Source organism: Salvelinus namaycush, chromosome 27, assembly GCF_016432855.1.
Source record: "Salvelinus namaycush isolate Seneca chromosome 27, SaNama_1.0, whole genome shotgun sequence".
NCBI lineage: Eukaryota > Metazoa > Chordata > Actinopteri > Salmoniformes > Salmonidae > Salvelinus > Salvelinus namaycush.
Window position 1 is genome coordinate 4,915,670 of NC_052333.1, and position 15,186 is coordinate 4,930,855.

The following is a 15,186-nucleotide window of genomic DNA, read 5'->3' on the forward strand; positions in this document are numbered from 1 at the left end:
AGGAGTCGGTCATCAGGTATCGACGCCATCCACTTTTCCTTATAAGAGTTTTCATGAAGCGCTGTGTCGTCACTAAAACCTGAACCACAAGCAGTTGTGAAAATCCTGAAAGTGAAGAGACATCAAATCAATCTTCTATCAACCTACATTAATATTATGATAATGTCATTTTCCTTTTTATGGCGAACTCCATGTGACAAAAAAAAGAGTATTGAAGCAGATAACTCTTACTTACAAAGAGAGAAGACAGAGGCACAGAGGGAAGCCCATGGTTGTAGTATTCCCAATGAAGCCAGTCTGGGGAAAGGAAAGAGTGGATATGCAAATACACATCTATTTTATTGTATAACAATGACTACATATTAAAGTGCTTTACTGTATAATAATGACTAAATACTAAACTCCTTTACTGTAAAACAATGACTACATACTAAACTCCTTTACTGTAAAACAATGACTACATACTAAACTCCTTTACTGTATAACAATGACAAAATAATAAACTCCTTTACTGTAAAACAATGACTACATACTAAACTCTTTTACTGTATAACAATGACTACATACTAAACTCCTTTACTGTATAACAATGACTAAATAATAAACTCCTTTACTGTAAAACAATGACTACATACTAAACTCCTTTACTGTATAACAATGACTACATACTAAACTCCTTTACTGCAAAACAATGACTACATACTAAACTCCTTTACTGTAAAACAATGACTACATACTAAACTCCTTTACTGTAAAACAATGACTACATACTAAACTCCTTTACTGTATAACAATGACTAAATACTAAACTCCTTTACTGCAAAACAATGACTACATACTAAACTCCTTTACTGTATAACAATGACTAAATACTAAACTCCTTTACTGTAAAACAATGACTACATACCAAACTCCTTTACTGTAAAACAATGACTACATACTAAACTCCTTTACTGTAAAACAATGACTAAATACTAAACTCCTTTACTGTAAAACAATGACTAAATACTAAACTCTTTTACTGTAAAACAATGACTAAATACTAAACTTACAAACCCATGGAATGCAATAGCTAAACTCACATTGTGAGAATTGTTTTAGCTCTTAATATATATATATATATAGATCCCCCTCAGAAGCCACAAGGCCAAATAATCACACAATTGAAAGTGATCTGACAGTTATCAAACTATTCTCAACAGTAATTTTCAATCAGCCAAATTGTCAATGAAAAAACTATAAATTGATGATATTTCCTTACCTGTAAAGGTGTTGTATAGTATTCTAATCCCCCAGTTGGTAGGAGAGGTTAAAAATGATCAGGTTCTTGGAACCGTCTTTGTGGCTCACAAATTTCCATAAAGATACTACAGTAGAAGGAATTTGCATCCTTTCCTGTCCCTGTCCTGCCTTAAGTCACACGTGAACATCCACACACACTAATACATCCCATCCCATGATACTGTACCCCATGATAAATTAATATAGATTACAAAAATGTTTACCAAAAGATGATAAGGATGAGGATGATGATGAGAGAGTTGTTGGACTTTTTTTTTTTTTTTTTACTTTGGATCGTTTCCTTCATCATTACAGAAACATTTGCTACACCCAATAATTAAAATGTCCTTTCTAAGGGTTGTTGATGACATCAAGGGGAAAAAGGCTGGTAATCTTGGTGAGCTTTACACTGTCATAAATACTATTATAGTGCACTGTCTATTATCTACCGCCTATAGAGCCATTGTATGGTCCATAATCAAAATAAGGAAATATGCATTTGAGATTCCATTGACAATGCTGGAACATAACTACTCTACATTTTCCTACACCATAAAAGGCGGATAAAGGTCAACTCAATGTTTGTAGAAACTTTGACCCAGCCCAGCCAGCCCGTGTTCGACCAGACAGAGAAGTCACCTGTGTGGTCTGATGAGCTATGTGACAGAACAATACACCCTTTATCTGCACTGTATGCGTGAAGCTCTTACCTGACTTCATCATGTAGGCATGTGTCTGAGTTGTTTTTCATATTCCATTCTCAAGAGCACTCAGAAAATCCTGTTATGCAGTACCTGATTAAGTTCTTATGGCTGCAGGGGCAGTATTGAGTAGCTTGGATGAAAGGTGCACAGAGGTGCCCAGAGGAAACGGCCTGTTCCTCAGTCATAGTTGCTAATATATGCATATTACTATTAGTATTGGATAGAAAACACTCTGAAGTTTCTAAAACTGTTTGAATTATGTCTGTGAGTATAACAGAACTCATATGGCAGGCAAAAACCTGAGAAGTTCCCCTTCCTGTTTGTATTTTTTCTGAGGGTGCTAGATTTTCAACCAAGCTCTCATTGAAATTACAGCGAGATATTGATGAGTTTTCACTTCCTACGGCTTCCACTAGATGTCAACAGTCAATAGAACTTTGTCTGATGACTCTAATGTGAAGGCGAAGGAGACAGGAATTAGTCACCACTGCCACGAGCTGACCATGCGCGTTCACGTGATAGTCATCTCCGTTCCATCGCTCAACTGAAGTCAATCTAATTCTCCGGTTGGAACGTTATTCAAGATGTATGTTAACAACATTCTAAAGATTGATTCAGTACATCGTTTGACATGTTTCTACTGACTGTTATGGAACTTTTGGACATTTCGTCACGTTATAGTGGACGCGCTTTGTGACTTTGGAATTGTTTACCAAACGCGCGAACCAAAGTAGCTAATTGGACATAAATAACGGACATTATCGAACAAATCAAGCATTTATTGTGGACCTGGGATTCCTAGGACTGCATTCTGATGAAGTTCATCAAAGGTAAGGAAACATTTATCATGTATTTCCTGGTTTCTGTTGACCCCAACATGGCGGCTAATTTGGCTATTGTTCTGAGCTCCGTCTCAGATTATTGCATGATTTGCTTTTTCCGTAAAGTTTTTTTGAAATCTGACACAGCGTTTGCATTAAGGAGAGGTATATCTATAATTCCATGTGTATAACTTGTATTATCATCTACATTTATGATGAGTATTTCTGTTGAAACGATGTGGCTATGCAAAATCACTTGATGTTTTTGGAACTAGTGAATGTAACGCGCCAATGTAAACTCCGATTGTTTTATATAAATATGAACTTTATCAAACAAAACATGCATGTATTGTGTAACATGAAGTCCTATGAGTGTCATCTGGTGAAGATAATCAAAGGTTCGTGATTAATTTTATCTCAATTTCTGCTTTTTCTGACTGCTATCTTTCGCTGGAAAAATGGCTGTGCTTATTGTGGTTTGGTGGTGACCTAACATAATCATTTGTAGTGCTTTCGCTGAAAAGCATATTTGAAATCGGACACTTTGGTGGGATTAACAACAAGATTACCTTTAAAATAATATAAGACACATGTATGTTTGAGGATTTTTAATTATGAGATTTCTGTTGTTTGAATTTGGCGCCCTGCACTTTCACTGGCTGTTGTCATATCGATCCCGGTAGCGGGATTGCAGCCATAAGAAGTTTTAATGCATCGGCTATTTTCGTATGGATCATAATGTATGCATTACAATGAATAATATCTGTCTGTCTGCTGGACATATCTAATTGTTTTTGACTTACATTTCAAGAGAAAGTTTCAGAAACTCTGCTGTATGACTTTTTTTAAACTTATTTCCTGTTTCAACACAGAAAGAGATTATAAACCCCAAATCTTTGAATAGATACAGTTGAAGTCAGAAGTTTACATACACCTTAGCCAAATACATTTAAACTCAGTTTTTTACAATTTCTGACATTTAATCCTGGTAAAAAGTCCCTGTCTTAGGTCAGTTAGGATCACCACTTCATTTTAAGAATGTGAAATGTCAGAATAATAGTAGAGGGAATGATTTATTTCAGCTTTTATTTCTTTCATCACATTCCCAGTGGGTCAGAAGTTTACATACACTCAATTAGTATTTGGTAGCATTGCCTTTAAATCGTTGAACTTGGGTCAAACATTCCATGCAGCCTTCCACAAGCTACCCACAATAAGTTGGGTGATTTTTGGCCCATTCCTCCTGACAAAACTGTGTAACTGAGTCAGGTTTGTAGGCCTCCTTGCTCATACAAGCTTTTTCAGTTCTGCCCACAAATTTACTATAGGATTGAAGTCAGGGCTTTGTAATGGCCACGCCTATACCTTGACTTTGTTGTCCTTAAGCCATTTTTCCACAACTTTGGAAGTATGCTTGGGGTCATTGTCCATTTGGAAGACCCATTTGCAACCAAGTGTTAACTTCCTGACTGATGTCTTGAGATGTTGCTTCAATATATCCACATAATTTTCCCTGCCTCATGATGCCATCTATTTTGTGAAGTGCACCAGTCCCTCCTGCAACCAAGCACCCCCACAACATGATGCAGCCACCCCCGTGCTTCACGGTTGGGATGGTGTTCTTCGGCTTGCAAGCCCCCCCTTTTTCTTCCAACAATAACAATGGTCATTATGGCCAAACAGTTCTATTTTTGTTTCATCAGACCAGGACATTTCTCCAAAAAGTACGATCTTTGTCCCCATGTGCAGTTGCAAACCATAGACTGGCTTTTTTATTGCGGTTTTGGAGCAGTGGCTTCTTCCTTGCTGAGCGGCCTTTCAGGTTATGTCGATATAGGACTCGTTTTACAGTGGATATAGATACAAATCATCAAAGAGTCCCAAGTGCAGATGTGTTAATTTACCAGTAACCATCACGTCTTCAACTGCAAGGCAGTGTAACATTTGTCTTCTCTATTAAACATGCAATTGCAATTGTACTCAAACCATCAGACTGTGTATTGGAATGACAGTGTTGCTGCCAGCAGAGGGGGAACTCACGTTTACTGGTTGCTTCTCACACTCTCACTCAAGCAACTCTAGCTCTCGCTCTAGCCTAGTCGGTTCAGTTGATGCAGATGTACATGAAGGAAGAGCAGATAAATGTATTGGTTTAATCTTTATTTCAAATGTTATTGAGGTGAAATGTACATGTAATATTGAAGAAGAGAGCCAACCGTAATTGTAATGTACATAAAGAAGAACCAGATATATTGTATATCACGTGTCAAACTCGTTCCACGGACGGCCGAGTGTCTGCGGGTTTTTGCTTCCCCCTTGTACTTAATTGATATAATAAGGTCAAACATTAGTAAGGAACTCCCCTCCACTGGTTGTCTAAGCTGCAGACTCTAGGCCCTCTGTGGAATGAGTTTGACACCTCTGCTGTATATTGTTTCAAACTGTATTAGAAGTGTGGAACTCTCTTCTCACAACACATCAACTACACTCTATTTAGCTGCCTCTTACTATGGCCTCAGAACACAATGGAAGTCTAGACAAATAAATGTTTGGAAGATTTTACATTGTATATATTTTTGGGGGGTTTGGGCACAGGTCTGAGTTTCATTGGACAATAACTGAATTGTATGTTAATACTTATATGTTAGTCTTATGTTTCTTATGACATTTCTTCTTCTTCTTCCTAGGTTTTTCCTTAGGTTCTTCAGGATCCTCTGGAGGTTCAGGCTCCCAAGGCTCTGTTGGTTCAGGTTCTACTGGTTCAGGCTCCCCTGAAGGTTCAGGCTCTACTGGATCAGGCTCTGCCCGGGTCATTATCTGATGGTTCCGGCTTTGCTGGTTCAGGCTCTGCTAGTTCAGGCTCTGCTGGTTCAGACTCTGCGGAATTAGGCATTGCTGGCTCAGGCTCTGCTGGTTCAGGCTCTACTGGTTCAGAATCTGCGGATGCAGGCTCTGATGGCTCAGGCTCTGTTGGTTCAGGCTCAACTGGTTCAGGCTCTACTAGTTCAGACTCTGCTGGTTCCGACTCTGCTGAATTAGGCATTGCTGGCTCAGGCTCTGTTGGTTGAGGCTCTACTGGTTCAGAATCTGCGGGTGCAGGCACTGATGGCTCAGGCTCTGTTGGTTCAGGCTCGACTGGTTCAGGTACTGCGGGTTCAGTTTCTGCTGGTTCAGGCTCTTCTGTTTCAGGCTCTACTAGCTCAGACTCTCCTGAAGGTTCCGGCTCTACTGGTTCAGGCTCTGCTGGTTCAGGCTCTTCTACTGGCTCAGGCTCTGCTGGATCAGGTTCTTCCGGTGCTGCTGGTCCAGACTCTCCTGGTTCAGGCTCTACCAGTTCAGGCTCTTCTGGTTCAGGCTCTCCTGGTTCAGGCTCTACAGGTTCAGGTTCTGATGGTTCAGGCTCTCCTGGTTCAGGCTCTACAGGTTCAGACTCTACTGGTTCAGGCTCTCCTGGTTCAGGCTCTACAGGTTCAGGTTCTGCTGGTTCAGGCTCTGCTGGTTCAGGCTCCCCAGGCTCTGCTATTTCAGGATCTGCTACTTCAGGCTCTGCTGGTTCAGAATCTGCGTGTGCAGGCTCTACTGGCTCATGCTCTGCTGTTTCAGGCGCTTCTGTTTCAGGCTCTACTTGCTCAGACTCTCCTGAAGGTTCCGGCTCTACTGGTTCAGGCTCTTCTACTGGCTCAGGCTCTGCTGGATCAGGTTCGTCTGGTGCTGCTGGTCCAGACTCTCCTGGTTCAGGCTCTACCAGTTCAGGCTCTTCTGGTTCAGGCTCTTCTGGTTCAGGCTCTACCGGTTCAGGCTCTCCTGGTTCAGGTTCTGCTGGTTCAGGCTCTGCTGGTTCAGGCTCCCCAGGCTCTGCTAGTTCAGGATCTGCTGCTTCAGGCTCTGCTGGTTCAGAATCTGCGGGTGCAGGCTCTACTGGCTCAGGCTCTGCTGGTTCAGGCTCTAATAGTTTAGGTTCTGCGGGTTCAGGCTCAGCTGGTTCAGGTTCTGCAGGCCCAGGTTCTGCTGGTTTAGGTTCTTCATGCTCTGCTAGTTGTTCTGTCTCTGCTGCTTCAGGCTCTGCTGGTTCAGGCTCTGTAGGCTCAGGCTCTGTAGGCTTAGGCTCTGCTGGTTCAGGCTCTAATTGTTCAGGCTCTTCTACTAGCTCAGGCTCTGCTGGTTCAGGCTCTCCAAGCTCTGCTGGTTCAGGCCCTGCTAGTTCTGTTTCTTCATGCTCTGCTGGTTCTCTCTCTGGTGGTTCAGGTTCTGCTGGCTCAGGCTTTGTGGGTTCAGGCTGTGCAGTATCAGGCTCTGCTGGTTCTGTCTTCCCTGAATGTTCAGACTCTACTGGTTCAGGCTCTACCGGTTCAGGCTCTGCTGTTTCAGGCTTTTCCACTGGCTCAGGCTCTGCTGGATCAGATTCTTCCGGTGCTGCTGGTTCAGACTCTACTGGTTCAGGCTCTCCTGGTTCAGGCTCTACTGGTTCAGGTTCTGCTGGTTCAGGCTCTGTTGGTTCAGGCTCCCCAGGCTCTGCTATTTCAGGATCTGCTGCTCCAGGCTCTGCTGGTTCAGAATCTGCGTGTGCAGGCTCTACTGGCTCAGGCTCTGCTGGTTCAGGCGCTTCTGTTTCAGGCTCTACTAGCTCAGACTCTCCTGAAGGTTCCGGCTCTACTGGTTCAGGCTCTGCTGGTTCAGGCTCTTCTACTGGCTCAGGCTCTGCTGGATCAGGTTCTTCCGGTGCTGCTGGTCCAGACTCTCCTGGTTCAGGCTCTTCTGGTTCAGGAGGCTCTACTGGTTCAGGTTCTGCTGGTTCAGGCTCTGCTGGTTCAGGCTCCCCAGACTCTGCTAGTTCAGGATCTGCTGCTTCAGGCTCTGCTGGTTCAGAATCTGCGTGTGCAGGCTCTACTGGCTCAGGCTCTGCTGGTTCAGGCTCTAATAGTTTAGGTTCTGCGGGTTCAGGCTCAGCTGGTTCAGGTTCTGCAGGCCCAGGTTCTGCTGGTTTGGGTTCTTCATGCTCTGCTAGTTGTTCTGTCTCTGCTGCTTCAGGCTCTGCTGGTTTAGGCTCTGTAGGCTCAGGCTCTGCTGGTTCAAGCTCTAATGGTTCAGGCTCTTCTACTAGCTCAGGCTCTGCTGGTTCAGGCTCTCCAGGCTCTGCTGGTTCAGGCCCTGCTAGTTCTGTTTCTTCATGCTCCGCTGGTTCTCTCTCTGCTGATTCAGGTTCTGCTGGCTCAGGCTTTGTGAGTTCAGGCTGTGCAGGATCAGGCTCTGCTGGTTCTGTCTTCCCTGAATGTTCAGACTCTACTGGTTCAGGCTCTGCTGGTTCAGGCGCTCCTGGTTCAGGCTCTGCTGGTTCAGACTCTGCTGGTTCAGGTTCTGCTGGTTCAGGGTCTGCTGCTTCAGGATCTGCTGGTTCAGAATCTGCGGGTGCAGGCTCTACTGGCTCAGGCTCTGCTGGTTCAGGCACACCACTATCTGCTGGTTTAGGTTCTTCATGCTCTGCTAGTTGTTCTGCCTTTGCTGGTTCAGGATCTGCTGCTTCAGGCTCTGCTGGTTCAGGCTGAGTAGGCTCAGGCTCTGCTTGTTCAGGCTCTAATGGTTCAGGCTCTTTTACTGGCTCAGGCTCTGCTGGTTCAGGCTCTTCAGGCTCTGCTGGTTCAGGCCTTGCTAATTCAGTTTTTTCATGCTCTGCTGGTACTCTCTCTGCTGGTTCAGGTTCTGCTGGTTCAGGCTTTGTGGGTTCAGGATGTGCAGGTTCAGGCTCTGCTGATTCAGGCTCTACTCGTTCAGGCTCCCCTGATGGTTCAGGCTCTGCTGGTTCAGGCTCTTCTGGTTCTGGTGGTTTAGGTTCTTCAGGCGTTGCGGGTGCAGGCTCTGATGGTTCAGGCTCACCTGAAGGTTCAGGCTCTACTGGTTCTTCATCTGCTGGTTCCGGCTTTACTGCTTCAGGCTCTACTGCTTCAGGCTCTGCTGGTTCAGGCTCTTCTACTGGCTCAGGCTTTGCTGGTTCAGGCTCTTCAGGCTCTGCTGGTTCAGGCCCTGCTAGTTCAGATTCTTCATGCTCTGCTGGTTCTCTCTCTGCTGGTTCAGGCTCTGTGGGTTCAGACTCTGCGGGTTCAGGCTCTGCTCGTTCAGGCTCCCCTGATGGTTCAGGCTCTACTGGTTCAGGCTCTGCTGGTTCAGGCTCTACTGGTTCAGTCTTCCCTGAAGGTTCAGACACTACTGGTTCAGGCTCTGCTGCCGGATCAGGCTCTGCTGATTCAGGTTCTTCCGGTGCTGCTGGTTCAGTCTCTACCAGTTTAGGCTCTGCTGGTTCAGGCTCTTCAACTGGCTCAGACTCTGCTGGTTCAGGTTCTTCCGGTGCTGCTGGTTCAGACTCTACTGGTTCAGGTTCTGCCAGTTCAGGCTCTGCTCGTTCAGGCTCTGATGGTTCAGGCTCTACTCGTTCAGGCTTCCCTGAAGGTTCAGGTTCTACAGGTTCAGGCTCTGCTACTGTCTCAGGCTCTGCTGATTCAGGTTCTTCCGGAGCTGCTGGTTCAGACTCTACTGGTTCTGGCTCTACCGTTTCAGGCTCTGCTGGTTCAGGCTCCCCAGGCTCTGATGGTTCAGGCTCTGCTGGTTCTGGCTGTACTGGTTCAGTCTCCCCTGAAGGTTCAGTCTCTACTGGTTCAGGCTCTTCTACTGGCTCAGGCTCTGCTGATTCAGATTCTTCAGGCGCTGCTGGTTCAGGCTCTGCAGGTTCAGGATCTGCTGGTTCAGGCTCTGCTGATTCAGGCTCTAGTGGTTCTGGCTCTGCTGCTTCAGGCTTTGCAGGTTCAGGATCTACTAGTCCAGGCTCTACTGGTTCAGGCTCTACTGGTTCAGGCTCTTCAGGTACTACTGGTTCAGACTCTGGTTCAAGTTCTGCTGGTTCAGGCTCTGCTGGTTCAGGCTCTGGTTCAGGCTCTACTAGGTGATCAGATGAACCGCTCCCTGGTTGTCTATTTACCTCAATGATGTTCTGGATGAGGTCCGGACTGGGGAAGTCCATGCTGATTACCCCCAAGCAGTTTGGTTTATCAGAGCCTGTCTTTAGTTTACCTAAGAGCTTATTGAGCTGATCATTAACCACTCTGGCCACAGTTTTAGGGCCTTTGAAAAAGCCTGTGGTGGAGGTGTCAGTCAAGGAAATTGTATGAGCACAATTCTTTTGAGCTTCTTTCAGATGTTTTGTGATCGTTTTCATCTTGTTTTCAATGTTTTTGAACCATCCGTCGTAAGTGACGAAAGTGTTATGGTTAAGGGTTCCGACATTGAAATTGGTACTCTGCACAAAGACGATCTTCCTTCTCGCGTCTCGCATGTGGGGGACCAACGTCTTTGTCCATACATTATCTTTGGATTTCTTAATCAAATCGTTGATAGATTCTCCAGCATTCCAGATACTCATCCCTTGCAGTGTCACTCTCAAAAGTACAGTCTCACTGTCATGTTTGCCCAAGAACTCCCACAGAATGTTTAGCACATCATGGAACTTGGTATGTTTTATATGCCCATCCATGACATCAAGGGTGTTGTGGAAAATACTGGCCTCTATACGTAAATCAAAGTACCGCAATCCTGCTTTCAGCTGGTTCTCCAAGGTCCAAGCCTGACACTGTATAAGAGTTCCACCATACAAAGTTAGGCTCTCGTGAGTTCCTGGAATAGTAACAGCTGAAAGGAGTCGGTCATCAGGTATCGACGCCATCCACTTTTCCTTATAAGAGTTTTCATGAAGCGCTGTGTCGTCACTAAAACCTGAACCACAAGCAGTTGTGAAAATCCTGAAAGTGAAGAGACATCAAATCAATCTTCTATCAACCTACATTAATATTATGATAATGTCATTTTCCTTTTTATGGCGAACTCCATGTGACAAAAAAAAGAGTATTGAAGCAGATAACTCTTACTTACAAAGAGAGAAGACAGAGGCACAGAGGGAAGCCCATGGTTGTAGTATTCCCAATGAAGCCAGTCTGGGGAAAGGAAAGAGTGGATATGCAAATACACATCTATTTTATTGTATAACAATGACTACATATTAAAGTGCTTTACTGTATAATAATGACTAAATACTAAACTCCTTTACTGTAAAACAATGACTACATACTAAACTCCTTTACTGTAAAACAATGACTACATACTAAACTCCTTTACTGTATAACAATGACAAAATAATAAACTCCTTTACTGTAAAACAATGACTACATACTAAACTCTTTTACTGTATAACAATGACTACATACTAAACTCCTTTACTGTATAACAATGACTAAATAATAAACTCCTTTACTGTAAAACAATGACTACATACTAAACTCCTTTACTGTATAACAATGACTACATACTAAACTCCTTTACTGCAAAACAATGACTACATACTAAACTCCTTTACTGTAAAACAATGACTACATACTAAACTCCTTTACTGTAAAACAATGACTACATACTAAACTCCTTTACTGTATAACAATGACTAAATACTAAACTCCTTTACTGCAAAACAATGACTACATACTAAACTCCTTTACTGTATAACAATGACTAAATACTAAACTCCTTTACTGTAAAACAATGACTACATACCAAACTCCTTTACTGTAAAACAATGACTACATACTAAACTCCTTTACTGTAAAACAATGACTAAATACTAAACTCCTTTACTGTAAAACAATGACTAAATACTAAACTCTTTTACTGTAAAACAATGACTAAATACTAAACTTACAAACCCATGGAATGCAATAGCTAAACTCACATTGTGAGAATTGTTTTAGCTCTTAATATATATATATATATAGATCCCCCTCAGAAGCCACAAGGCCAAATAATCACACAATTGAAAGTGATCTGACAGTTATCAAACTATTCTCAACAGTAATTTTCAATCAGCCAAATTGTCAATGAAAAAACTATAAATTGATGATATTTCCTTACCTGTAAAGGTGTTGTATAGTATTCTAATCCCCCAGTTGGTAGGAGAGGTTAAAAATGATCAGGTTCTTGGAACCGTCTTTGTGGCTCACAAATTTCCATAAAGATACTACAGTAGAAGGAATTTGCATCCTTTCCTGTCCCTGTCCTGCCTTAAGTCACACGTGAACATCCACACACACTAATACATCCCATCCCATGATACTGTACCCCATGATAAATTAATATAGATTACAAAAATGTTTACCAAAAGATGATAAGGATGAGGATGATGATGAGAGAGTTGTTGGACTTTTTTTTTTTTTTTTACTTTGGATCGTTTCCTTCATCATTACAGAAACATTTGCTACACCCAATAATTAAAATGTCCTTTCTAAGGGTTGTTGATGACATCAAGGGGAAAAAGGCTGGTAATCTTGGTGAGCTTTACACTGTCATAAATACTATTATAGTGCACTGTCTATTATCTACCGCCTATAGAGCCATTGTATGGTCCATAATCAAAATAAGGAAATATGCATTTGAGATTCCATTGACAATGCTGGAACATAACTACTCTACATTTTCCTACACCATAAAAGGCGGATAAAGGTCAACTCAATGTTTGTAGAAACTTTGACCCAGCCCAGCCAGCCCGTGTTCGACCAGACAGAGAAGTCACCTGTGTGGTCTGATGAGCTATGTGACAGAACAATACACCCTTTATCTGCACTGTATGCGTGAAGCTCTTACCTGACTTCATCATGTAGGCATGTGTCTGAGTTGTTTTTCATATTCCATTCTCAAGAGCACTCAGAAAATCCTGTTATGCAGTACCTGATTAAGTTCTTATGGCTGCAGGGGCAGTATTGAGTAGCTTGGATGAAAGGTGCACAGAGGTGCCCAGAGGAAACGGCCTGTTCCTCAGTCATAGTTGCTAATATATGCATATTACTATTAGTATTGGATAGAAAACACTCTGAAGTTTCTAAAACTGTTTGAATTATGTCTGTGAGTATAACAGAACTCATATGGCAGGCAAAAACCTGAGAAGTTCCCCTTCCTGTTTGTATTTTTTCTGAGGGTGCTAGATTTTCAACCAAGCTCTCATTGAAATTACAGCGAGATATTGATGAGTTTTCACTTCCTACGGCTTCCACTAGATGTCAACAGTCAATAGAACTTTGTCTGATGACTCTAATGTGAAGGCGAAGGAGACAGGAATTAGTCACCACTGCCACGAGCTGACCATGCGCGTTCACGTGATAGTCATCTCCGTTCCATCGCTCAACTGAAGTCAATCTAATTCTCCGGTTGGAACGTTATTCAAGATGTATGTTAACAACATTCTAAAGATTGATTCAGTACATCGTTTGACATGTTTCTACTGACTGTTATGGAACTTTTGGACATTTCGTCACGTTATAGTGGACGCGCTTTGTGACTTTGGAATTGTTTACCAAACGCGCGAACCAAAGTAGCTAATTGGACATAAATAACGGACATTATCGAACAAATCAAGCATTTATTGTGGACCTGGGATTCCTAGGACTGCATTCTGATGAAGTTCATCAAAGGTAAGGAAACATTTATCATGTATTTCCTGGTTTCTGTTGACCCCAACATGGCGGCTAATTTGGCTATTGTTCTGAGCTCCGTCTCAGATTATTGCATGATTTGCTTTTTCCGTAAAGTTTTTTTGAAATCTGACACAGCGTTTGCATTAAGGAGAGGTATATCTATAATTCCATGTGTATAACTTGTATTATCATCTACATTTATGATGAGTATTTCTGTTGAAACGATGTGGCTATGCAAAATCACTTGATGTTTTTGGAACTAGTGAATGTAACGCGCCAATGTAAACTCCGATTGTTTTATATAAATATGAACTTTATCAAACAAAACATGCATGTATTGTGTAACATGAAGTCCTATGAGTGTCATCTGGTGAAGATAATCAAAGGTTCGTGATTAATTTTATCTCAATTTCTGCTTTTTCTGACTGCTATCTTTCGCTGGAAAAATGGCTGTGCTTATTGTGGTTTGGTGGTGACCTAACATAATCATTTGTAGTGCTTTCGCTGAAAAGCATATTTGAAATCGGACACTTTGGTGGGATTAACAACAAGATTACCTTTAAAATAATATAAGACACATGTATGTTTGAGGATTTTTAATTATGAGATTTCTGTTTGAATTTGGCGCCCTGCACTTTCACTGGCTGTTGTCATATCGATCCCGGTAGCGGGATTGCAGCCATAAGAAGTTTTAATGCATCGGCTATTTTCGTATGGATCATAATGTATGCATTACAATGAATAATATCTGTCTGTCTGCTGGACATATCTAATTGTTTTTGACTTACATTTCAAGAGAAAGTTTCAGAAACTCTGCTGTATGACTTTTTTTAAACTTATTTCCTGTTTCAACACAGAAAGAGATTATAAACCCCAAATCTTTGAATAGATACAGTTGAAGTCAGAAGTTTACATACACCTTAGCCAAATACATTTAAACTCAGTTTTTTACAATTTCTGACATTTAATCCTGGTAAAAAGTCCCTGTCTTAGGTCAGTTAGGATCACCACTTCATTTTAAGAATGTGAAATGTCAGAATAATAGTAGAGGGAATGATTTATTTCAGCTTTTATTTCTTTCATCACATTCCCAGTGGGTCAGAAGTTTACATACACTCAATTAGTATTTGGTAGCATTGCCTTTAAATCGTTGAACTTGGGTCAAACATTCCATGCAGCCTTCCACAAGCTACCCACAATAAGTTGGGTGATTTTTGGCCCATTCCTCCTGACAAAACTGTGTAACTGAGTCAGGTTTGTAGGCCTCCTTGCTCATACAAGCTTTTTCAGTTCTGCCCACAAATTTACTATAGGATTGAAGTCAGGGCTTTGTAATGGCCACGCCTATACCTTGACTTTGTTGTCCTTAAGCCATTTTTCCACAACTTTGGAAGTATGCTTGGGGTCATTGTCCATTTGGAAGACCCATTTGCAACCAAGTGTTAACTTCCTGACTGATGTCTTGAGATGTTGCTTCAATATATCCACATAATTTTCCCTGCCTCATGATGCCATCTATTTTGTGAAGTGCACCAGTCCCTCCTGCAACCAAGCACCCCCACAACATGATGCAGCCACCCCCGTGCTTCACGGTTGGGATGGTGTTCTTCGGCTTGCAAGCCCCCCCTTTTTCTTCCAACAATAACAATGGTCATTATGGCCAAACAGTTCTATTTTTGTTTCATCAGACCAGGACATTTCTCCAAAAAGTACGATCTTTGTCCCCATGTGCAGTTGCAAACCATAGACTGGCTTTTTTATTGCGGTTTTGGAGCAGTGGCTTCTTCCTTGCTGAGCGGCCTTTCAGGTTATGTCGATATAGGACTCGTTTTACAGTGGATATAGATACAAATCATCAAAGAGTCCCAAGTGCAGATGTGTTAA

General features: G+C 42.3%; 1 protein-coding gene across 1 annotated transcript; it reads right to left on the reverse strand.

The window, feature by feature from the left end:
* Nucleotides 1–5,600: 5,600 nt before the first annotated feature.
* LOC120022005 (basic proline-rich protein-like) lies at nucleotides 5,601–9,815 on the reverse strand. Its single transcript, XM_038965806.1, has 3 exons — nucleotides 7,581–9,815; nucleotides 6,552–6,926; nucleotides 5,601–6,320 (listed from the first exon to the last, which is right to left on the reverse strand). Exons 1-3 carry the CDS (start codon nucleotides 9,813–9,815, stop codon nucleotides 5,601–5,603), a joined length of 3,330 nt encoding a protein of 1,109 aa, XP_038821734.1.
* Nucleotides 9,816–15,186: the final 5,371 nt, after the last annotated feature.